General features: G+C 32.8%; 1 protein-coding gene across 1 annotated transcript; it reads right to left on the bottom strand.

The window, feature by feature from the left end:
* Positions 1-337: 337 nt before the first annotated feature.
* On the bottom strand, positions 338-18,195 carry LOC118188443 (uncharacterized). The gene is made up of 3 exons (XM_035358879.2): positions 15,797-18,195; positions 14,486-14,684; positions 338-515 (listed from the first exon to the last, which is right to left on the bottom strand). Exons 1-3 carry the CDS (start codon positions 18,189-18,191, stop codon positions 458-460), a joined length of 2,652 nt encoding a protein of 883 aa, XP_035214770.1. The 5' UTR covers positions 18,192-18,195; the 3' UTR covers positions 338-457.
* Between the last annotated feature and the right edge of the window lie 9,183 nt (positions 18,196-27,378).

Below are 27,378 nucleotides of genomic sequence, written 5' to 3'. Positions count from 1 at the left end.
TTTGTTTGTATTTTAACTAGATGAGGTTAAAAAAGCTGTTATGTTCTTATATATAAAATGACAAAGTTTGCCTTGTAAATAAGTAAAAAATGAGCGTTAAAAATTGATGGAATGTATTAAAATGTATTTTTCTCAAAGTGTTTAATTTTTTTTGGAAGACGCCTTTGTATAACCACATTTATTATCATCCAAAAATTATCAAAGTTGCAGTTTTGATAGCTATAGACTATCTTAAATGCGTACATTTTTTTAAGTGTGAGTCTTTCCTGTTTGCGCTGTTATGGTTTATAACAAGATCATGTGATTAGTGACTGCACTGATTACTCTCATTATTTTTTGAACTTTTATTGTATATATTCATAAGCATAAAATAATTTCCTTTTAGGTATAATAAGAAACGCCATATAGGGGGGAGGGAATAAATTCTCCAATGTAGCTCTTATAGAAATAAGAAAAATTATTTTTTCTTTTCAACATATTCCTGTAGGAGTTTCTTTATAGTGGCCATTTCATCTCTGCAATGAATAAAAATATTATATATAAGATAAATTTCGTGTGTCATTATATTAATTTCTAAATTCTTTCATAAATATGAGAATATAGTTTATTGCTTAATAACATGGTAAACCAAATTTAAACACTTACTTATGAACACAATGCTGTATGGTTTCAAAGCACTTTAGAAAGTCATTTAATTTTTTTTTTGTTTAAACTTATCCGGCATTTTAACGAGAAATCATACTAATATGGAAACCTGCGTCTGGAATGCCAGCTGAAAATGGTAGATGTCATTGTACTGCAGTCCACAGTCATTTGCATCATGTACAAGTAGGTGTTAGGTATTCATTTTTAAAGTGTATTTTCTCTCACTAGATGGTTCCACTAGTGAGCGAAAATTTAAACTTGTTTCTTTTTTGTAATAATAGACGATGAGTTTTTTCAGTTCCGGTTTGTGCCAGTATGGACGATATATATATATTTTTTTTTCCATTTCAATGTTTAATGTGAATCAATATGTGGTATCAAGAAATAATTTGTGTTTTCCGTGAAGAAGATTGTTCTTTCCAACCAAGACATCACGTTTAGAGTCCCGACGCATTCGAAAAGGTAAATGAAGTTTTTCTTATTTTTTTAAAAAAAGATGAATAAGTAGAACCTGCATACGTCAGTGGAACTTCAACCAACAGCAGTTAATTATTACTTAATATAAATTTTCTGGCGTCCGCCACTAGGATGTGTTGTCCTAAAGAAAAACGAATAAATGAATATCTAGTTATTTATGCTTTTCAAAACGGAAGTACTCGAATATTGTTTATTTTCTGAAGCTGGATTGTGTTGAAAGAAAACATGCTAATTCAAGTTGAATAGAAATAAATATTTAATATTTTCATCTTAAGATATATTAGAAGTTTTATGTTCTTGAATAAAGTGTGTATTTTAATTTTGTTAAAGAATATTATTGAATTTTAATATTTAGAGCGCTTTTAAGGTATCGAAACAAATTTGTTAATGATCAGTATTCAGTTATAGTTAGTCACAGTACACTGCCCTCCAAAAGTTAAGGAACAGCATGTTTTTGAAGGCTCACCATTACAAAAATGTCAGTAACATTTAAATTCATATTTTATATGCATGATAGTAACGAAGTTCAAGACAATATGTGCAAAAACAATAGCTACCACTTTTATTTTATAGAAAGGAATACTTATATAGGAATTGGAGAAAAATTTAAATTTTATTCACGAGTGTTGATCTTCAGTTGTTAATCATTTTCGTTGACAATATACAAGAAAGTCTATCAATGTCCAGGAAAAACGTCGTTTGCCCGATTCGTTAAGGTGGCGGGTGATCGGATGGATGGGAATGGGGATGCCATACGCTGATGCTGCTAGACGTCTCAATGTCTCTCGCAGTGTGGTCCACCGATTATGGAATCAGTTTGAATTCTTAAATTATGTGTCTAGAAGACATGTTCCAGGCAGACCTAGAGTTATAAGAGCTCCGGGAGACCGTAATTTAGCTCTTTTGGTCCGAAAGAGGAGCAATATTACCATATGCCTCAGCTCATGGCAGATCATTTAGTGGCAATAGGAACAAGAATCTCAGCCACTACAGTGCGCAAACGCCTGCAAAATACAGGTCTGTATGCAAGAAGACTAGTTGTTTGTGTCCCTTTGGCCCGAGGACAGAGAGATATCCGTTTACATTGGACAAGAGAACACATCTTATGGACCAGTCAACAATGGGTGTTTGTTCTCTTTACAGACGTGGCCAGGTTCACGAAGAGTGCTTCAGGAGAGTGATTACTGATCTAAAGGGAACAACACACCAGAAACAACTAATCCCTCATTTTGGAAAGAGAAAGTTAGAGAGGTGGTGGAATAATGGCTTGGGCTGGTCGGTGGTCACATTTGTTTCGTGGAGGAACTTTGACCGACATAAGATATCGAGACGAGATCATTGATGAACATGTCCGCCCATATGCCGCTGCTATTGATCCTGGATTTCTTTTGATAGAGAGCAATGCGCGACCGCACTGAGCTCGGGTTGCTGAAGAATATCTTGAGGGTCACGGTATGGAGCGGATGGAATGGCCAGCTCAATCCCCAGACCTGAATCCGATAGAGCATCTTTAGGACTACATTGGGAGACAGGCTGCTGCTTTAAGTCCTCCTCCAAGGTCGTTAGATAAGCTTGAAAAAAGATTACTCCGTGTCTGGTCGTTACTTCCCAATTCATTGACCTACAACTTAATTTGTAAGATCTGTCTCTATTATTCGACATAAACTAAATTAGATCCTGCAATGAATCTGGCGAATTTTCGCACAGGCGTGAATTAATTACCCGCACAGAAGAAGGGTGAAAATAAACCTTTATTGATTCAAACTAATTTAACAGAAAGGCACGGACTCCGTGCGTTACAACCACACCGTCTACTTGCGGTGAAAATTAAAACGTAGAATATAATACAAGTCAAACCCTTTCGTAGCAAAATGCTTATTGGCGCCCTTTTTCTTGACATAGCCAAAGCATTTGATAGGACTTGGCATACGGGTATTATTATCAAGCTCATGCGACTTGGTATTCCGGCTCAATCCCATAATTAACTCGTATCTCACTAATCGTTCTTTCTCAGTACGAGTTAATTCTGTCATTTCGGCTCCCCGTCCAGTCCTAAGTGATGTAGCTCAAGGTAGTCTACTTGGATCGACTATATTCAACATCTTTATCAACGACATTCCAAAATCACCCAGTGTTACTTTAGCACTCTATGCAGATGACACGGCCATCCTAACAAAACACAAACATTTCAATGTTCTGGTTCACAATATTCAGAGTTATCTCCATAGCCTTGAGCACTGGCTTATTACTTGGAAAACCAAAATTAACGTCGCTAAATGTGCTGCCATGATATTCACACGCTCCCGAATCCCGTACCCTACCATTAATATAAAGTTCTTGGATGACTATGTCTACTGGTCAAATTCATATAAGTATCTAGGAGTGATACTTGATTCCAAATTAATCTGGCGTCTTCATATTGATTATGCACTCAACAAAGCGAAGACTGTCAGAACCCAACTTTACTCCCTTCTAGGCCGAAAGAGCCCTTTGTCAATCAAAAACAAAGTTCTTCTCTATACTTCCAGCATTCGACGCATATTTTTATATGCTTACGCCATCTGGGGTACAGCCAGCCGCAAAAACACACAACAAAAAACTTCAAGTCTTCCAAAGTAAGACCCTGCGTTTAGTCCTTAATGCAGCCTATTATGTGTGATTCATTCGGATCTTAACATTAAACCCGTAGACGTTGTTATTAAAAAACTTCGTTAAAATTTATTCCTCAAAATTGAACATATTGATAACCGTGCACTTCAACGATCCAGCCTACGATCCTGCTATTCGCAGCTCGCAGAAAAGACCTCGCTCCATCATCGGACGCGAATACGATATCTATCTTCCAGGTAAAAGGCGTAGACCCACCCCTGTCTTCTCAGTTCTAACGCCCGGCCCATGAAGGACCCGTACTGATGTAATTGCTCTGCCATAATTGCTTTCTCCTACTCCAATATTACTGAAAAGTGGCCACCTGTGCATTCTTATTAATCTGTTCATTATTTAATCACATCATGCCCGCTTCTGTACTGGATATTTCGTCGCGAAAATTTAATCTTTACTTCACTATGATTAGTGCCATATGCCAATGAGCCTATTAATCTGTAAAATCTTTCCTTTCCGCTTTTTGCTTTAGTGTCGTATTTATGTGTATAAAATTAAAAAAAAATACTAAAAATATGTATATATAAAATTAAAAAGTACAAAAATAAGTTTAAAATCATAAAACTTCCAGAAAAACCGAAACTTGATTTTTCCTATCCCTAAACTTTCTCGAGCTAATGTAGCTCCCTCTAGTGTGTATCATGATAACCAATTATGCAATTTTCCTATTTCTGCTCACTACTTAGATATTTTTCTGACGTGGAGGTACATGTTTTTGATATATAGGCACTCCGTAACTTATAATCATTGGCACTGGCAAATCAAACCTAAAATAAATATTGCAAGAGCGCACTTAAGCTTACGCCTAAGAGGTGGACCCACAAGGAATCTAACCAGCGTGATACTAATCTGATAAGGCCAAGAGGCTTACTAGAGGCTTACTAAATAACAACGAAACGTGCGCTTGGCTAGCGAAACACGCTCTGATTAAAATGAGATAATCACACGTTTAAATAGCACTTCATTTAATTTAGATTTACATCCTGGCGAGAGAATGTGAGGGGAAGTTGTGAAGTTTAAAACAGGTATCAAACTTAAAATAAATTTGTTATGCAAAATAAGGAAAATCCTACAATTTGACAGCATGGAAAATCGCTTCGGCCAATGTATTGCAGCTAGGGGTGGACACGTTCCTTATTAGAACCCATTTTTGTAATATTTCCACCCCATCTATCCTCAAAAAACTGTGATATGCTGTTTCTCCAAGACTGGATTTCTCTGCCAAGAGTGCAACTTTTTGTTGTAATTCATATTTGTGTTGAACTTGTCTTCTAAATTTCTTGTTTCTATGTTGTTTCATTCTCAAATTAGATATAGAAAACTTTCCGTTCCATGACTTTTGGAGGACAGTATATTTTAAAATTGATTAATAATAGAACATGGATAAATTAAAAAAGAAACATGCTCCTTTATGTGCGTCATTTATAAAAACGTATAATATTCTGAAATCTAGACTAGATTTGTATGCTTAAATCGAAAGCATCATGAGCGAATTAAAGGTTTTATAAAACAATATAATAGATATGTTACTAGATGATGATAAATGTGATGAGTCCATCATTGTGAAAGAGATGGATAAAAATGAGAAATATTCTGATGAATATATCACAATTAAAAGAAAAAGTTACTGAACTACTAAATGTAAACAAAGTTCCGAATGACACTGTTTTTAGTAATTCTGATGTTAGTTGTAACTCTAAATCCAAACCGTATAAATTACCTAAATTGAATATGAAACCTTTTGTTCGTCATTTTGGGTACAGTTTAAGAAGAAACATGAAGATAAAGAATTAGATGATTGTGACAAGTTCTAATATTTGTTGCAAGCTATAGAACCTGGAACTGGAGCTAGGCATTTATTAGAAAGTTACCTAATAACTTCAGCAAATTATTAGAAAGCTTTTCAAGAGCGCTATGGGGATAAAGATATTCCTATCGAAGTATATATCAGGGAATTTTTAAAATTAATTGCAGTAAATGTTCAAGATAGGGGTTAAGACAGATTATATCATTGTATGACTTGTTTACCAAGGTAGAAGCACATTTAAGGTCTTACATTCAGTAATTACGGGGTTTGATGTAGACAGTAATTCAGCCTGGCTGTACCTTATGATAGAAACTTACTTAGCTGATGATATTTTAAGAGCATAGCAGAGATGCAGTGTTGGGGGAAAGGAAGATTCTGATAGAGAAGTGAGTTTCTCGAAGTCGAGTTTAACTTTTTTAATAAACTTTTAGAAGAGGGAGGTCGCGGATGATTGAAGATTACGGTTAACCAGGTAAGGCTTTGAAAGTATTATCCCGAAAGATAAAGTAAAAGAGAAAATGTTAAAAAGGAATAATAAAGACTGCATAGTCGCCAGATCGTTCTCTCTTGGAAGACAAAAGAAAGAAAGTTAGGGAAAAGAACTGTTGTCTGAAATGTTTACAATTCGGCCACTGTGCCAAAATGTGTAAAGTTTTTGTATGTTGTAATGTCTGCTCAAAACCTCATACAGAGCTTTTATGTCCTGAAATAGGCAAAACGAAAGGAACTATTGATAAAAGCAAACCGCCAACAAATGTCCAGAATGCCTTCACAAATCAACAGTGTTCAAAGGAAATAGCCCTTATGACACTAGAAATATTGATTAACAGTAATAAAAAAAATAAGAAGGTCCGGGCCTTATTGGACAGTGGGTCCCAAAGGAGTTATATTTTAAAGAAATAACTTCCTTAACACATGTATGTTCAATCATTAAGCATTTACACGTCTGAATCAGAGACTGTGCGAAAGAAATCACTCAACAAGCTATAATATACTGGAAAACAAAGGATGTGCAGAGCTGCATTGGAGAAAAAAGTTTATAGTCCAGTTTCAGTGCAATCTGTATATAAATGCATAACCTATTTTACTTGATATTTTTGTGTCTCAACCCAGCCTGCAGCAAGTATCATGGTAGGAAGCTTACATATTTTCTCATGCAATAGGCGCAACTACTGAAGGCAAGAAATAATAAGACCCTCAAGATTTTTTGTACTATGGTAAAAGTGGTTCACAATGGTAAAAGTGTTTTTTCATATGAGGATGTTTTCAGTGTTCATAATATGCATGATTGGCCTATGACAACCTACGTGCTACATCCTTAGATGCTCTGTAACAACTCATCTACATTAGTCTCTGCATTAGGGCTGGTATACTTGGAGACTGAATCGGTTTCTGTCACAATTAATTGGGCATATTTGCCAGAAATGCTGCATGTTATTCCTGAAATTGTATGAAACTATATGCGGTGTAACCATAGTAGGGTTCCAGCATTTTTCAGTAACTATGTATAACAGCATACACTCTTTTGCAAAAAAAATCGAAGCACCAGGAAGGGCTTTTCCGATTGTGACGAAATTTGGTATGCAAAAACATCTTCATCAAACATGTAAATTATCAAAGTTTCAGGCCAAATGAACATGAATTGTGATTATAGTATGCATTTCTAGTGCGCAATTCGCAAAGTATAACACCAGTAACCGAGGCGGAAAATTTATCTTTTTTTTTGTTGCTGCCATTGTAACGACTTCGAACGTGGTACCATTGTAAGGTTGCATGAAGCTGGGTGGTCATACCGAGCAATACGCCGCCACCTGCAGCGTACAGACACTGCTGTTCAATGTCTGTACGCTGCAGATTTTGGCAGCAATGGTTGCTACAAGGAAATTACCGATGAAATTAAGGCTCTGGATAGCCAAGGATCACAAATGTGAAGCAAGATAGGATGATTGTTCACCAGTTTCGAACTGCCCCAACGGTATCATTGTCGACTATTCAACGCACTACAGCCACGCCTATACCTCCCGTGGTACACTCCACCATCTCGCGGCGCTTGTCTGAGGCGGAATTACGCTCATACAGGCCTTTATGATGTTTGCCTTTGACCTCACAACTTCGGCGGAGTCGTCTGGAGTGGTGTCGCAGCCGCTCATCATGGCTGCCATCAGACTGGCATCGTATAGTATTCAGCGATGAATCCCGCTTCACTCCTGAAGCAGATGATCACGTGTTCGTGTCTACAGCCATAACCCGTGGTGTGAAGGTGTGGGGCGCTATTTCTTATGACAGCAGGTCATTTTTAGTCATCCTCCGTACATATTTAACAGCTCAACGATATGTTGATACAATCCTACGGCCGGTTGCATTACCCTTCACGGCACGTCATCCTGGGACCATTTTCAAACAAGATAATGTCAGACCACATACCGCTCGCATATCTCTGGATTGTCTCCGTGCGGTTGATACTCTTCCTTGGCCAGCAAGGTCACCAGACCTTTCACCAATCAAGCATGTCTGGGGCGTGGTAGACCGCCAGATTCGAGCACCACAAAATATCGCAGATCTGGAGTGACAACTGATGAATGCCTTGCAGAATGGCATTGGGAACCTCTACCACTCCTTGCCTCGACGAATTCCAGCATGCATTGCCGCCAGGGGCGGTTCGACCAACTACTAATTTGAACACTCAATAGGTGATTGTGAGACGTGAACAGGTACTACGACCTTGATTTTTTAATCATTTTATTATCTGTGTATGAGCTATACACATATTTAATTTCATCAAAAACAACCACTTCCTTCATGGTGCTTGGATTTTTTTGCAAAAGAGTGTATAAACAGGATTCTTGCAACACACTGGATTGACCGGTGGACTTGGCTGTCGCAATCAGCTTGCTTGTCCGTAATTCCTTTCTACCTTTGAAATCTGTTCAAGGACTGTTAATGAAAAATCGTTGAATTTGGCATTGGCCTCATTGCGAGAATCATTAAAATATCTGATGTGGCCGTGATAGGGATGATATTTTTGCACGTGTTTATGCATCCACATTTTGGCATTGTGAAAAAGGAAAGCCGGAAGGAATTTTGACATCTTCTATGAACTCAAGTGGGCACCTTGTAGAGACATTAGGTTAGTTGGAAAAGCCGGAGAGAGGAAAAACGAGCAAACGCCTTCGCCGGGAATTGAACCGCGGACCTCTGGAATACCGGCCCAGTGTGCAGAACCACTACACCACAAAGGTGTGCTAGGAAAGTAGGAGAAATACCTTATATACTCCCCTTTTTAAAGGGCGACCTAGGGCTTTAGTCACCAAATCTTGGATGTGGAGAATCATAATCCACAACCCTTTTAGTTCGAGCGCCACTGTAGAGACATTAGGTTAATTGGAAAAGCCGGAGAGATGAAAATTGAGCAAACGCCTTCGCCGGGAATCGAACTGCGGACCTCTGGAATACCGGCCCATTGTGCAGAACCACTACACCACGAAGGCGCGCTAGGAAAGTGGGAGAAATACTTTGTAACCTTATTATAAATATGTGGTTAATAAACATGTCATAACACATTTTTATAATCCTGTATTTCTCCTCGTTTATATAGTTCTAGCACTTCCAGTGGCATTTCTGGAAAAATATTCATGTATAAATGCAACTTGTTGGTATATGCCTGCCTTAACCCTTTGCGGCACAGTGTGTCCGTGTTCCGGTCTGGACACACCTAAAAATTTCCTTCTGTACGTACAGAAAAATTGAATGAAAAAGGGCTTATAGGTTACTCTGAACCTTCTTTATTTATAGTAGATGGCAGCTCAACACAAACCAGTCCATATATTTTAGCCATGTTTAGTTTTTTAAGAGCCTCATTTTCCAAAGAAATCTTCCAGATTTTTTTTAGGATATAAAAGGAATTGTTTGAAAAGTAATTTCTATGTTATTTTTTTGGCTGTATGCTAATCTCCTTATTCTATATTAGTTTTAAATTTTTACCTTGAAATCTTGCCTAAAATCAAACTGCGAACCCTAGGTGTTCCCAGACCGGACTCACCGATAATCTAGGACAACTGAGAGTTTGTATTCTTTATTTCTCCGCATCTCATCGGTCAGTTCATTGACAACAATGCTCGTTTCAGCACTCTTTTCGAAGCTCTATTCAATCAGTGGGCCCACTTTCGGCACACCCACATAATTAAAATGATAAGTGCTATCTTCACAAAATTTTTCTTGTGTACTCCTCTAGGCCTAATTAGACTGCCTACCCTTTTTTTTTTTTTTTTTTTTTTTTTAACAAAACTAAAACTTTAAAAGGTAGCGCGCCGGAAAGGGTTAAGTTTAAAGTTAATGTATGGAGTTCAGAGTTAGCTTGATAACTTGTTCAGAGTTAACTTATGCTTGATAAAATATGAAACAGAATTTATCAAGCATAAGTTATTTTAGAATCATTTTATGAATAAATCTTCGAAAGCAGTAAACCCTCAATTTACTAGAGTGTTTGATGTCAAAAATGAAATAAAATTATAAATTACAGTATTTTATTTTATTTATTGCATATATAAAAAGTTTGAAAAATGGTTAGAAAGCGAATGCCAAAAACAGAATACAATTACCATTACTTAAAAATTAATATTAATTGAAAAAAAGTTGTGTAAAGGGAGTTTGGACTTGCATTATCCTTAAATGCAAATTGTTAGGTTTCTTTTTCTCACTTTTCTTTTTTTTTTTTATTGAAATTTAGAAAATATTTGCCTTTTGATGCCATAAATCTCCCACATCGATTTCAAGCTGTTATGTCAGCTCCAGTTTTTTTGGAACTAATCACTCTCCTACATCCATTTCAAGTTGCTCGTTCAGCTCCAGTCTTTTTTTTTAACTAATCACTCATGATAATATCATAATAATGGCTTTATTATGACTTTGAATAATGGCAAAGAATTCATAATAAAGTTGTAATAATGGCTTTATTATGAATTTATTATGACTGACTTTTAATCACTTAAGATGTGTTTATAACTTATAAGGTAGTTTATTTTTTCCTTCCAGTATGCCTTCCTGGTGTAATGGTAGCACACTCGAGGTGTATTCGAGAGGTCTAGATCCAATCCCAGTGACGGCAATGACTCTATAAACTAAGTAAAAGTTGCTATAATACATGGAATCAAAATATAATCAAGGGAGTTGAACAAACTATTGAAACTAATAAGCATTAAAAAAAATTTGATGCCCCACGTGGAAGCCCCACATGCGTCACATAAGGGACCAAGGAAGCCTTACACGACTTCCTTGTACGAAGTATTATATTATGCGCATTTTGTCCTGCATTTCATATAAACTTATTGAATTGAATGAAATCTACTTCATCGATAGCGCCTAAACCACAATAGAATAAATGCGCTTTTTAAAATTCACTATATTTATTTACCATAGCGATACTCTGGCGCTAGATTCACTTTAAACAGCGTTACATCTCATTCATTTTATAACTCAGAAAGTAAAAAAATATATATCATCTAAAGAATTATCTAATCGTTGCCACATGTTCTATTCAAATACTATAGTAAATCCAAAACGATGTATAAAAGAAGTTAAACAATTAAAAACTAAACAGCTTTTCACAGACGATTCAGGGCCCACCAGCGGCCGAGCGGTAAAGTCGCTGAACACTGGTAGTTCGGTCCGAGGTTCGAATCCCGCAAACGGGCTGGCTGCATGGGCGTTTTCGTGGTTTTCCGCATGTGTAACGTGCATACGAGCCAGTTACCCTTAGGAAGACCTCCACGAAGGCAGCTCTCCTCTTAGGCAGATAGCCCTCGTGGCTTTGCCATAATCACACACACACACAGACGATTCAGCGTGCTTACTTAATGCGCATGCGTTACTCTAGCGGGCAAGAAGATATATGATTTTTCGGTGCACAAAACTGAAAGTTTACTTTCAGTCTCACTCGGCAAAAAGACACTGAAGGCGTAGAAACTGACTTAATTTGTTGTGGACGCTGAGTCAATATATGGAATAATTTAATAACTTAAATGATAATTCCAGAATAGATATAAGCATAATTTAATTCGCAATAATAAAAGAAGACGTTACTTTGTTGTTGCGAAGTTTAGGTTTTTCTAGATTGGCAACAAATCCACTATTCTGCTAAGTTTCAAATGTAAACAAATATGGCTGCTAAGGTGTTAAAAAAATTAGGCTTAGCCATACTTATTTAAGTAAAATTATTTAATTTTTAAATGGTTGATAATTATACAACTAAAACATGCAGGTTAACTAAAGGCATAAAAACCTTAACCGGAAGATAAGAACAACATATTCAATAATTTTCAAAGCAAAAAATGTACAGTTTACAAACATATAAGAATAAAGAAACTGAGCTCACTGAGCCGAATAACAGAGTGGATATATATATACATATATTTATATACTTTTGGTGCCGCCGATTGAAACCAAAAAGGGAGGCGCACATCCACATGTTGAAGCAGTCCCACATACAAAATTTCAATGTTTTGAGATTATTCGTTTTTGAGTTATGTGAGATACATTCATACATACATTTGTACGCACGTACGTATAGACGCCACGAAAAAAAACTCTTCTGAGTTAATTTTAAATTAGTTTTATAATTCGTTTGGGGAAAAAGAGTCCGTTATTCTGTCCTTAAGTACAAATGTCATGCAAAAACATCGTTAAATTGCATTCGATAGTAGTCAAAATGGACACTTTCGTTAAAATATGATATCCGGAATTTTTCGCGATTACAATACTTTCTTTTTACTTCGTACAAGAAAGTAAAAAGGAACAGATTTAACAATTTACATTGAAATAAATGTTTAATGAAACAAAAAAAAAAAAAAAAACAAAAAAACAAAAAAAAAAAAAATTATTAAGCTCTTTTGGGGGAGGGGAGGGGTAAATTTTCATTCCTTTAAGGTTATAAATATTTTATTTTCTTCATAAACAAGTATTTCATATTTTTAATTTTGTAATTTTTACATGTCATCTTAGTAGTTTCAAACTTATATATTAAAATACAGAGTCTGCAAAGTCCTGATGAGTCCAGATCTTGAAGTCTCGGCTGTATAGGCAAAACACTAATATGTGAAATGATCTGAAGAATACATTCCTTGTTCTGTTATATTTTGATGGTTCAAAGTTTTGAAAGAAGGTAAGTAATCAAGCAAACGGGGAGAAAGTTTGGCATGCCAATAAAATAGGTTCTTTAAAGCGTACAGTTATGGCATAATAGTATCAGTTTTGATGAAACTAGGGAATCGTTTTCAAAGTAAATGTTTGGGCTGCACCCTTCTTCGTGATGCCCGCTTCACTATATCACATGAGCCAACGGCATACAATTTGACACAATATCTAGCCAGAAATAGCATTGAATGTATTTCTTATCGACAGTTTAATCCAGATCTAATACCATGTAAAATTTTTTTGTTTATATTTTGTTTTCATGGTTAACAATAAATAGTATGGACGAACGTCGTGAATATTATCTACAATACATGTTTAGCCATTAGATTTTTACAGAATTACAGTTAATGATGATTACATTGATATCAACTTACTGTAGGAAAAATTTGAGGATAAATAAATCATTCTCGAAAAAAATTAGAAAAAATCATTTTTCCCTATCAAACAGCTTACATGTTACCCCCAAAGTGCGGAAATCAATTATTCTGTAGATTATCTAGCTCATCTGCAGATTAACTAAGGTGATCCGAGTGCGAAAAATTATTTCGTTTCTCAAATTACCCAGTTAACCTCAAAATTACGTAGGTAATCTGCGTATTACTTACTAGGCAATCAATCGTTAAAGTGAAAATAAGATCTTTGTTGGAACAACAGCAACGTTTCTGTACGCTTAAAACAGCCGCTACTTGCATACACTTTTAAACTGTTGATCATTTCAGAAAATGTTAACGCAAATCTAAATGTTAATGCAAATTTAAATGTTTTACAAATAGTTGTGTTTGTCGTAAAATCCAATTGCTATGTAATTCCAATGCCATGTAATTTAATTGTAAGTGTGACCAGTCATTAGATTGCACTAATAAGTATAATTTATCATACTTTTTGCAAATTCATTTCCTTAATTGTAATAATATTTTAAACTGTTTTATTCTTTGTATTATAGTTTTTTTAACTGATTGTTGATTGATTGTATGAACTAATTTGTTGACTGTTTGATTATATTAACTTGATTTCTTAGATATCGAAAAATTAATAAATAACATCATTATGTTAATTTAAGCGTACAGAAACGCTGCTGTTGTTCCAGCAAAGACCTTGTTTTCAGTTTAATGAGCGCCTAGTAGGCAATGTGCAGATTAGCGAGTGCCTAGTGGGTAATGTGCAGAGTGGAGGGAAAGGGAAAGGAAATGAGGTTTTGGTTTAGTTTTTATGTGATTGAGGCTTCGAGGGCTATCTGCCTAAGGGGAGGGACGCCTTCGTGAAAGATTCGTATACATGTTACACATGGGAAAACCACGAAAATGCCCATGCAGCCAGCCCGTTCTCGGGATTCGAACTTCCGACCGAACTAACAGTGTTCAGCGACTTTACCGCTTGGCCGCTGGTGGGCAAGAAAGGATGTGAAAGAAACAAACGTTTGAACTTTAACGATACAGAAGCCGTTAATGGGCACATTACCTAAGTAAAATGCGAAAAACTGTCGATTCCGCACTTTCCCGGAGCAAATCAGTTAATCTGCGGATTAACTTGGTAATGTGCACATTAACGGCTTTGGCACTTTAGCGTTAACATGTATATATAAGTAAAAATTTGTTATAAAGCCAGAAATAAAATCTATATCCAGCCTGTATTCTCCGTAAGTTGGTTTTGAGCTTTTTTACTCAAAATGATACAATAAGAAATTAAATTTAACATTTCTAACTGTACCTCAAAAAACGGAGCTCTTTTATTATTTCAGATGCCACATAATTGTTTTCTTGCCAAATATAATCACTTTTATCTGTTTGTTGGCTGGTGCTTTTATTAGAAGAAGAATGCATCTCCATTTTTTCATTGGCCTCTAGCATACTTAATTGTGAAGCAGTCAGTGCAAAGCCATCATCCATATCCAAGTCATCATCAGTTTCTAATTTTAAAAAAGTACATTTAGTAAACAAAAGTAATTGATACACATAGTCGTTACTAATATACACCTGAATTTTCATTAATGAAATTCAGAAATTGTTTAAAAGAAATTACACATAAATTCAAGAATTGTGTGTTTTGATAGATTAAAAGTAAAAAAGTATTTTATAATTATTAGCGAACTCCTTTGTATCAAAATGGAATAAGGATTACTTTTCAGTCCCCCCTTTAAGTGTTATAATTTTAAAAGGAAGGAAAGTAGTAGTTTTTTTTTAACTTTGAAGTATATCAAATTAAAGCTAGAAATTCTAGTAATTTTTATATTTAGAGATTTTGTTAAACTATCTGTTGAATTAATTTAGGATTACAAATGAGGTACATTGTTCTTTAAATATTCACATTATGCCTGTGAATTATCTTCAAATTAAAATAATCATATTTTTACACCACATTGATTTTACTATCATTGAACCTTTCTCAAGACATTATGAGGCAAGGGTTAAAACAATATCAGTGATATTTTAATACCGTACTGACATTGGATTAACTTTTTTTCTAAAGACACAATAACTTTAAAATATCTAGTATGTAAAACTAAGGAGGGCATCAAAGAACTGCAGTTTATTAATTTGCATGATCAGATAAATAAAAAATTGCAATACTTAAATGTGTTCTTATTAATATAGCTAATTATACATCTTGTATAACTTATATATTAATATATTTATTAATATAGATAGGTCATTACAAAATTAATCTGTTTGTATACTTTTAAATGTTTTAGAGTAATTTCTGATTACTCTAGGATATTTAAAATTATTACTGTAGAAGGAGGTATGCTTTTAAATATTTTACAGTAATTTCTGATTATGAGAAACTTTAAATATTCGTATTCTTGAAATCAGCTACATAGGAAGTCAAAATATTTCAGTTTGCCTTATATGAGCAATTGATTGTTTCTTATCTCATTTTTGTTCATGATACAGACTATATTTTTGCTGTTCTATTAGAACTAATTATCTTACTAAAGGAATAAAAAACGAGCATGAGGCAATGGATATATGTAAAAACATTGAACTCGGTTTAGTTTTAAACATAATTATTAGGACTTACCAGTAAAATCAGCAGGGTCTTTTTCTTTTATGTCTTGTTTGGTAGCGTCTTTCTCGTCTTTCTCTTTTACATTTTGTTCAGTTGAAAATATTTGTGTTATTTCCTGTGGAGATTTTATGGAAGTTTGTGTGTTTATATTTTTTGTATTATTTGTAACATCTTTACATAGAATGACTTCTGATTTTGCTTTAATATAATCCATTGCTGTGGTTAAAAAAGGTGCATTTATTAGGTTTCCAATATCATTTTTTATGTTATTTGGGTTATTGATTTTTGTTTCAGAATCTGTTTGATCAGAACGTTGATTTGCTTTGTCTTCCACTATTCCAACTGAATGTTCATTTGAATTAGCAATAACCTGAATTGATAAATTTTTTACATCAACACTTTCTGTATCTTTATTGTACTGGAACAATTCATTCAGATGTGCAAATTTTCCAATAGGAATAAGATTTCCCTCATCTTTCTCCATGTTCTCATTCAAAACAATGCTCCCTGTTTTCAGCTCTTTTTCATCAAATATATTTTCTTTGAATATGTTTTTTGAAATTTCTTGAAGTTCCTTAATTAATTTGGAGGATTTAGTGTTAAACATTTGATGAGAAGAGGAAAAATTATTTTCATTTGCAATATTATTTTGAAGTTTAGTATTTGAATATTTGCTTAGATCTGACACCTGTATTTGTTTTGTACTGTCATTTGCATTACCTTTCTTATCTTCTGTTAAATGTTGCGGCGTTTCTGCCGTTCGTTCTTCATCACTAAAATTTTTAATTTTATTCATTTTGCCATTATTATTCATCATATCGTTACTGCTCTGTTTATCTTCTAAGATATGTACACTTTCTATATTAGTTGAATGGTGTATGTCTTCTATATTATTTTGACACTGATTTTCTCTTAAGGGAAAATGTAAATGATTATCATTCTTATTAATAAATCTTAAAGTTGTTTTATCATGTACATTCATATCCGAATCAACATTATATTTGCACTGTTTATCATATTCTAATGCATTAATATGAGGAATCGTGAATAATTTTTTGAATATTGTTTCTTTGTTTATGCATGTTTTATATTCTGCATCGAGCTGTAATTTGTTTCTTTTATCTGAATCTGTTGATTCAATAATGCTATTGTTATTAGGTAGTGTGTTTTGCTTAACTTTGCATTCTTCTGCCTTTAAATTTGATGTATCTATGACTTTGATTGTGTTCTTTCTTTCTGTCATTACATATGTTATTTTCTGCGTTTCTATAATGCTTTCATTCATTTCATCATGTGTATTTGAATTTTGTTCCACTTCGTATTCAGAAGATTTATTCAGATTAGCATTCTGTTCTTTCTGATTAAAACATGTACTTTGTTCACTCATAACAATATTACTTTCCTTATATATTGCAAGTTCACTGGATTTTGTTTGAGGTATAACACTAAGGTTGTTATTATCTGTTACCAAGGGATTAACACATTCTATAATTGTATCAATGCCTTCATTCATAGCACCTGATACAGCTCCTTTACAAAATTCAGCCACTTCCAGTTTTTCTATCTGTGGCTTGATTTTTGATTTTAATTCTTCAGTCGCCTCAACACTTTTTTCGTTTGATTCATTTTCGTTTTCATTTTGTAAGTTTATTTCTTGTTCTTTTGTTGTAAATACCCTATTACTTTTATCCTCAAATTTTCCAAGCTCTCTGCATTCATTTTCTTTTTTAGTGTAAGATGTGATAGCCTTTTCTTCCATTTTATTTTCCTTTTCTTTGTGAATTGGCTTATAATGTTCATTATTACAGAAAATCTCTTCAAAACATAATGTAGAAGGTTTCAGCTTATTGACTGTTTGTTGTGTATCAAAGGATATTTCCATTGCTGAACATTTTGCATTGTGATTAGATAAAACTGCATCCTGTGAATTATCTGTAATTAAACTCATGTTTTTATTAGAATCTGGATTCTTGATGTCATTTACTTTTCTGTTTCCCATTTCTGGAGAAACTACATTTGATGGAGAATTATCTGCATGATTAGAGACTGGAATCAAATATTTCTTTTCTTCTTCGTAATCTATAATGCTATTTAAAGAGTGATAGTCTTCATTCATGCAGTTGTCTTCATTTTTTAGTTTAGCAGGTGATAGTTTTGGCTTTTTATGCTTTGGCAAGATATCTGTTTTTATTCTGTGCTTATTTTCAGTATCATCCAAGTTAGATGAATGTTCATTAACAAGAGAGTTATGCTTATCTTCGTTACACTTGTCTTTTTTCCTTTTTAAATTTGGTTTGCCTTTAGTTGAAGTAGTCGTCGTTTTTTCTTGCTGTATAGTTTGAATAGAGATTTTATCTCTATTTATTTTCTTCCCAGGAATTTTAAATTTAGTTCTTCTATCAGCCATTTTTCAGACCTATAAAATGTTTATCGTTTCTAAATTTAAGGCATAATTTTTCATATGTAACGTATGCATAATTTATGTATTCAGTACAAATTATTAAATAAGCATATGCAATAGTTTTCAAGGATTGCAATAAATTTTTGCTACCTGGAACTCCTATATCTTGTATTTCCATGTATATTAAAGTTTTTGATAAGTCACATATTAAGTTATTGTTATGTTTAATAGCATAAGCATATGATGAAAAGCATTTTGCATGATTTGAATTGCTTTTGATACTATTTTGGACAACGAATTCAAAAGTGGGATTAAAAGTTATGCATCATATATGATTGTTTTCAGACATTTTATTTTTATTATGCACTATGTTTGTAAATATTTGCTTATTTTAATTGCAAACTTTTAAACTAATTATAAAAAAAGTTTTTAAATGCATTTTTAGGCAATAGCTTAAGACTTTGTTATTAATTTTATCAGAAATTGTGAATTTTAAATTACCATTTATTTATTCCTAATAGAAGCTCTAATGCTGTACCTTTGCCTGATGGATAAAGTTTGAAAACCTACGTGAATCGCTATAATAGAAGAAAAAGTATTGACACCAGGAAAAAAATATCCGTCAATAAAAGAATCTTTTCAACCTGAGGGCAAAAAGTTTTATGCCAGAGTCTTGCTATAAAATTTAAAAATCTTTTGTCGTCAATTTTCATAAAACTGTGTCTGATAAAATATTTAGTGAAGGCATTGACAAAAAGAGATAATTGCCTAATACTGCTGTAAAAAGTTTCTTCTAGTGAAAACTAAGCTGAAGAAAAAAATTCATCTAGCCAGGCACTGAAAAATTAACATTTTTTGTAAACTTATTATGAGTGAAGTAGAAAAGGAAGCGCTACTTCAGAGAAAAAGTATTATTACTAAATTTATATTGTTGCGTGCGTATGGGTTTGTTACAGATTGAATGCACATAGGTCCAATGAGAGCTTGATTAAATTTATATTATCATAAGAAACACTTCAGAGATCTGGAACTTTCCACTAAAATAGTCGTATAACTCTTCAAAATATCACAGAATGCAATCAGTAGTTAACTTCTAACTACTATGAACGTTAAATACAGCGCAATGCAAAGCGCAGCTAAAGAGAAAGCTACCCGAAGAAATCTCAGCACTCCAAACTCACCCTGAGCAAACAGCTAACAACCACTGACAGCAGATGCTCTCACCGGCTTTATAAAGTGTTCACCCGGCCGTCGAGATATTTCTAGTACTTTCTGCTTCTCGAAATTACTGGAAGGCAATATGAGGATCGAATTAGGGTTATAGCTAATATAGTAATCAATTGCATTTATTCAATTACAATACAGTGATACAGGAACCGGAACAAATGTCGCCAAATGGTCCCTGATCTTGGCGATTTTTGGCATTTTCTCGCCAAATTACCTAGATAACCATTCACTCAATGTTAAATGGACTTGTCTCTATATTCCAGTAGTGCCCAACCTTGTGCTCGCCGATCGTTTTGTATGTGCTCGCCAGCCCGATTAGGTACTATGACCAAAAAATATTTTAAAATAACTATTTATTTATATTTCTTAATTGTTAAAATATGGTAAGCATTTATAGTCATAAGAGATATCTTGCAAGACGTTATAAAATAATTGATTGTTGACTAATGAACGTGATAGCGAACATGGAATCTTATTGCTTCATTCCGATGTCAGATGGCTCAGCAGGGTAAAAGTACTTCAACGATTTTTAGAACTTCTTTCGCCAATAAAGCAGTTTTTGGACTCCGGAAACGAAAGATATAATGAATTGGACGATAATAATAATTGGTTATCCGATCTGTATTTTCTCACAGATATAACAGCGAAACTGAACAAACTGAACGAAGATCTCCAACGAAAAGAAAAAAGAAAAAAAAAAAAAAAAAAAAAAAACACCCTTTTCAATTGACTGGGACTGTAAGTGCTTTTCAGATAAAGTTAAATTTGTGGATGAATTAAGATGAAATAATAAAAATTCACCCATTTTCAGAATTTATCAAGCCATATTAATAACCACAAGACAATTGAAACAGAGAAATACTCGGAAAACCTAAATGCACTCAAAAATAATTTTAAACTCCGCTTCTCTGATTTTCATAAAGTTTAACCAATGTTATTATTCATCTCAAACCCATTTGCTGAAATTAATATTTCAGATGTATCACATAAGATTGGAAATATGTTTAACAAAAATGTTGATGTTTTGGAAATGTGCTTGCGATAGGCCAAAATGTGCTCGCGATGGACCAAAGGTTGGGCACCACTGCTGTATTCTATTCTTACTTTTCCGACATAGCTTGTCTCTAAGTTTTTTCTCGTTGCATTACTCAGAAATTACATTACTAGTTACTTACATTTTCACATATAATTGCAATAGAATTTTCTGTCTATGTACAAATTTTTAATAATAGGCGTAAAGGCTTTGACTATATAGCTAGATTGACTAAATATTACAAAAATTGTTTTTGGACTGATTAATAATATTCAAACTTCCCTTTAAAAAGTCGCACATTGTTTTTCCTGCTCAGCAAATAGTGGTAAAGTAAATGATCAACAAGAGCACTTCCAGCAAGATCCTAAAGTAGCAGAACAAGCTATACCCCAGAGATCTTTTCCTGCTTCCTTAAGCCTCTTCTTTGGATGTTTATATGACTAATGTTTTAGGTTACAGTAGTTATATTGCATTATTTGACTAATGTTATATTGCAGCACGTAAATTCAGAAGTAAATACATGAAAAGAGCTATGACTCCAGCTTTACTTCAAGAAAAGGGGCTACTGAAACAATGTAAGTTCTTTGATTAATAATTTTTCTTATTTAAAATTAACATAGTCCCTTTTTCTTTTAATATTTATTTTAATAATAGCGTTGAATTCTTTAAATATTATGGAGCATTTTTTGTTCATATATGTAATGTATCTTATTGAAGTTCTTTATTATTATTATTATTATTATTATTATTATTATTATTATTATTATTCAGTTCAGCAAGCTGTGTATGTTCACCAGTCAAGAAAATGTAAGCGGATGCCGCAATTAAGTTTTATGGCTCTTTGGAGTCAGCCGTTAGCGTTACAGGATTCTGATACATGAAATGACGATAAATCTGCGATCGACTATGATGTTATTGCCCTTAAGAATTCTTAGCTTTTCACCGCAGTACCTAGTCTGCATTGCACCGGTAGTGAATGAATGCATAATCAAAATTGTATACGCTTTTCAATTTTAGAGACGCTTAGATGTTTCCTTTGAATAGCTTCCATTCGGATTAAGAACATTCCACTTTGCTTTGATGTGCTAGCGTAAGTTTCTTTTATTTTTATTCCCAGTGTATTTGCGCGAAAGATATAACAATGAAACTGCACTTTTGGTGTTGAAAACAACAATAGTTTTTTTGTCTTGTGTACTAAAAGTGAAATATATTTTCTCCGTTTATTAAGGCTCTCTCAGTTTTATTCATTAGGACAATCAGTTTTTAATTTCCTTTTACTGAACCGGTTTCCTTCATTTAGATATTTATGTTTATGGAAATAAGTAAATATGGCAAAGCACATGAGGATTACATGCGGGTAGAAATTTAAGGCTTTCTAAAGCAATTTAACTTGTATTAATGTTGCATATTAGGAAAACCGCGAAAAAATTACATATCTAACGCATTCATCGGATAAGAAATAAGATCGAAATAGATATAATCAGTGAATGTCAGTAAAAATAAATAAATAAATAAATAAAATAAAATAACTGGTACGCGTTAAGGGTGGTTCATTTTAAAGAGTGTGGGGGAATGTTTAGAATTTAGAAAAGCACAAGGTAGCTAAAATCCTAGCACCGGTCGTGAGCGCATTTGGCAATGAAAGTACGATGCAAGTTTTTATCCCCCCCCTCTCCCAAGTGTCGAGACGATTTTTTAAATTATTTTATTTATTTTTATGGATTCATATGCTTGCTTAATGATGGAGAATAAATAATCTATTCTTCCAAATATTTCCAGAATAAATAATCTAAATTTATCTATTCTTCCAAATAAAGTTTGGAATCATTAACATAATTTACTGATTTTGGCGGTTTCAAAAAAAAAAAAAAAAAAAAAAAAAAAACTGATCGATTAGCTGCTAATGGTGATCGTAGGATTGCTAAAGACAAATTTTTAAATCAAAATTATCAAAAAATTTTTAATGAACCTAATTTTACACTAGTGTGATACCAAAACCCTGAAAGGAAAGCGATATGTATTGCATAACTGCCATTTTTCCCGTTCTTATCCAGAGACTCCAGGTTTTTCATCTCATTTCCTAGGCTCCCCCGGTAGATCACCGAATCTCCTGGTTTTTAATTATTAGCCTTTACCAAGGAAAATGTTTCCCAACAATAAATGAGATTTATGGAATTAAAGAAACTTAAATAAGGCAAATTCCGTCCCCCACCTCTAATGATTTTCAGAATAAGTTTTCTAATCAAGTTTTATTTCAACTGAATTGTATTTTTTCGCATTACATTTTATTTACCGTATTATTTTCTTATTAAATATCATTTGATCTGAGTTGTCAAATTGTACTATAGACATTTGCGGATATGAATATGATGAATATATGATTTGTATATGAAGAATATTTGATGTATTTTATATGAAGATTCATGCAATGTTTATTCTGTTAACATGTGTATTTAATTTTATTTATTTCTTTGTATATTTTATCCACCTAAATAATTTGTTACTAAGTTTTATCCACCTAAATAATTTGTTACTAAGTTTTATCCACTTAAATAATATGTATATTAATTATTAATTTTATTTTCATCATATTTAAAAGTGTTTTGATAAATAAAAGCTTTCCTTCACTATTCAAGAGTTTCTATGTATATAAGAAAATTTTAAAAATGAAATTAACATAAAATTTTAGAATAAACAACAATATCAGCGTTGAATTACAAATAGTTCAATAACCTGAACTATGTATTATAAAGTAAATTAAAGTCAGTCTAGAGTTCTTTTGAAATGGTATCGCCGTGTAGCGTGAAAATCTCTTGGTTTCTCCCAATTTTCTCGCAAAAAATCTCCCGGTTTTTAAGATTTCTAGGTTGGTAGTTATAGGTAGTATTCGCTGCTGTACTGGTTAGACAGAATACATTTCCTACATTCAGAAGCGTCTATTTCCGTTATTCCTTCCTCTTATCAACCCATGGGGAAGGGGAATGTGAAATAAAATATATTAATAAACTTTTTTATTGCACTTTTTAAATTTAATTTAAGAAACGTAAACTTATTATTTTAGATGTTAACCTTTTTTAATCATATGTAACTAAATATAAAACTTGAACCAGCCGTAAAAAACGCTTTGGGAGATCAACAGAATTTTAAAGAATATAAGTGATATTCTTTATAAGAATGATTACATTAGATTCATATAAATTTATCTTTGATAATTTTGATTTAAAATACGTCATTATTAACAGCTCTGCAATTTTATATCTAGACATGTTATCAATATAATTGCCACTGACAAAAAAAAAAAAAAAAAAAAAAAAAAAAAAAAAACTTAAGATACAGAATTAGAACGGTATAATTTTAAGAAATTACGTATGTGTGTAGAGACATACGTATTTTGGAAGCAGAAGAGATGAAAAATGAGCAACGCCTTCACGAGGAATCGAATCGCGGAGCTTTGGAATACGCTCCCAGCATGCAGACCACCACACCAGGAAGCCATGCTAAGAAGGCAGGAGAAATACCTTATATACTCCCCCCTTTTAAAGGGCGACTGTGGTTTTAGGGGACCCAATCGCCAAATCCTGGGCGTGGAGAACATAATTTACCCCCCCCTTTTAGTTCGGGCACCATTGTAGAGACATTAGGTATTTTGGAAGCAAGAGAGATGAAAAATGAGCAACGCCTTCGCCGGGAATCGAACTGCGGACCTCTGGAATACACGCCCAACGTGCAAACCGCCATACCACGAAAGGCAGGCTAATAATCGGGGGAAATACCTTATATGTGTGTTTTATAAGCAATTTGTGATTTTGTTTGTCTTTCCCCCCCATTCCTTTCACAGAGTGCTATTTAGTAGGCATCGCTTAATTATGATCACGTTTGTCCACAGCTGTTCTGATAACATTAATCGAATGATAAACGAAGATAAAGAATATTTTTCAAAATAGCGATGGAATTTAATATGAAAATATCAAGAAACATATAATAGGTATTTTTACAGCACTTTAATTACGCAAAAGTTAATTTGTAAAAAGTCATAAAGTATTTAATGCAAAATTCCACTGTCAATTGGCAGTTTTTATAATCTATTTTGACCTTATTTGACGACTTTATGTTAGTTTAAAAATTTATTCTATAACAATCTGGTCATATAAACCGAATTGTTGATCCCAATACGTGATGTATTTTCCCATATTTTCGTATATAAATGGAATGGACTTAAGCAAATTGCTAACAATATCCGAATGATAACATTAAGTGGCATCTACTGTAATTCATATCTTTCTCATTTTTACGAATCAGTAATAAAGTGATGATAATTATATACAGGTTATTTTAATAACTTTTATAAATTCAGAAACCTTTATGTAAGTAATAAAACATTTATAATGGTACAAAATACACGTTGTTGAATTTTGGTGAACGCACAGATGAATTTTGCCTTATAATGGATTTCAATTTCGTTCACGTTTGTAACATCGTAACACTGCTTATCAAACATTTTATTTAAAATAAAAGTTATATTATATTACTTTAAAAACTATTATTAAAATTTTATTATTTCTTCGAATACATTTGTGTATGTAGGTTTATATTATTATGCTATCAAATAATTTGTTTATTAACATCAGCATTATGTTCACAGATAGTTTAATGTTCTGAAACGTGTTTTACTATTGATAACAAAAAATTACAAGTTATATAAATTTTTACATATAATATATTATTCATTGTTAGCATTCCTTTATCTAACATCTGCTTAATTACGATGTATCACAGAAGTGATGAGAAGCTTTTTTCAAAAACAATACTAAAACATTTTAATGGATTAAACTAAAATTAAAAATATTTTCTTTGAAAAGTCTATTTAAATAAATAAAATATTACGGTAGAAAAAATGAGGTGGTGTTTTTTTTTTTTTTTGTTGTTGTTGTTATTGTTTTGTTTTTTAATGAGGGAAAACACCACAAAAGTCTTCAAACCCTGCTGAGCCAAGTGAAATCATCTTTAATACATGTATTTAAGAAAATATTTGGATCAAAGCAATGTTTAAAATAGTCGTTTCCATTCATTGGTAAAGTTTTCTTAGAATTTTTATTATTCAATATTTTGCTCTTATGGCTGTTCCAAGAAAGCAAATGCCAATAAAAATTTATAGATTGTTAAGATATGCATCTAGAAGAATAGAAACATCCCCCCTCCAAAAAAAAATTTTTTTTTTGATGAAACGTTTTAAAAACAAGAACTGGATGAGCTTCTAAAGCTATCCTGTAGAATACAAAACATTATATTGTGAGAAATATTAATATAATCTAACGATTGGTACTCCCATATTTGTAACAGAATTTTATGAATCGTATAGAATATCTGGAAATCCAGAGACTGTTAGAATAGTAATACTATCGACTAGATAAAATATCCGTATGGCAAGGAAAATATTTCTTTGAGAAAACTTCTAAATATTAGCATGAAGTTATATTTGTTTATGCATGCAAATTTAATGTCATTGGTTCGAAAGTTTAATTAACAGTACGAACATAATCCACAGAAGAATTCAAGCGTAATGCATTTTAGAGATTTATTTTTGGTTTGGTTATTTCATTAGGGCTATCTGCCTTGCTGGAGGACTTTCCAAAGGAAACTGTCTCGTATCCACGTTATGCAAGAGGAAAACGACGAAAATGCCCACGCAACCAGCCGTTCGCTTAGAATCTAAACGTAGTCGAACTACCAGTATTCAGGGAGTTTACGGCTCGGCCGTTGTCGGCTGAATTTCTGGAGAATTTATGATATAAAAACGTACAGAGTATCTCACAAAATTATCAACCATTTTTAGTAAACGAAAGTAATGTCAAAAATTGTAAATGCATTACATAAAATTATAAAACTTGGTTTCTTTTGATGTTTACCTACTCATTTCTTCGTAGTATTCTTTTTAGATTTAAATATTTGGCCTAGAAAAAACCATTGTCTTCTCTTAAGAATGAGAAAGTCACTTCTCAAAAGTCTGTGGACAATACTGAGATTACGAACAAAAATATCTGCAATAAATGTAGTACGTAATTTTATGGCATTGCTTTGCATCGGAGTAAAAGAAAATCGAAGAAATAATCTTTCTTGAATTTTTAAAGTTGTGTTAGAATTTTTATTATTTCAACATTATTTTTAACCATTGTATTTTCAAAAAAGTATATGTGAGGTAAGTCAAAGTAATTAAATCATGTTTTAAAAGCTAATAGTAATCGAACAAATATTAAAAAAAAATATGAAATGTCTCGTCTTGTCTTGCTAAAACAGTAAGTATTCGACCACTTCTGAAAGCATTACATTTTTACTGTAATATGTATCATACTTTTTATGCTTAAACCTATGGAAAGTTCTGAAAATTAAAATATCAGAGGCAAAAACAGTTTTTAACGAGCGTTACTATTGCTTGAACTATTTTTGTAAAAAGCATCAACTGGTGTATTTACTTTTCTGAAACACTGTAGCTCTGAAATAGTTTAGAAATTTAACACATTAATATTTTGTGTATACAGTCAGTAAAAGATCTGAAAGAACATTTTTGTATTTATTTTACGTATGAATATAATCTTCAAACAAAGTTTACAAGATTCTAAAAATAGTACTCTATATTTTCACATAAATTTATGGCATGTCTCCTAGTATAAGAATAAATATAATCCTTAGCTTCAGTACTTACCACACTTCTTTATACTGAAAAAAAAAAAGCGTAGAATGATAAGAATTTATTTTGCTGCGTTTAAAATCGTTTGCGTTAAGTTGAATGCCAAAAGCCAGTGCTACACAATAAATAAAAAACTACAGCTTTAACAGCATTTAGAATATTTTACTTTTATTGTAAAAAAAGTAAAGATAAAACCTTAACTGTAATAATTAAGATATAAAATTAATATTGTTAAATTTTCTATTGTT

This window comes from Stegodyphus dumicola, chromosome 12 (genome assembly GCF_044657685.1).
Source record: "Stegodyphus dumicola isolate Sdum_Otavi_A_Nest chromosome 12, ASM4465768v1".
Lineage (NCBI taxonomy): Eukaryota > Metazoa > Arthropoda > Arachnida > Araneae > Eresidae > Stegodyphus > Stegodyphus dumicola.
The sequence above is the reverse complement of the archived record's forward strand: the minus strand, read 5'-3'. Positions and strand labels throughout refer to the sequence as shown.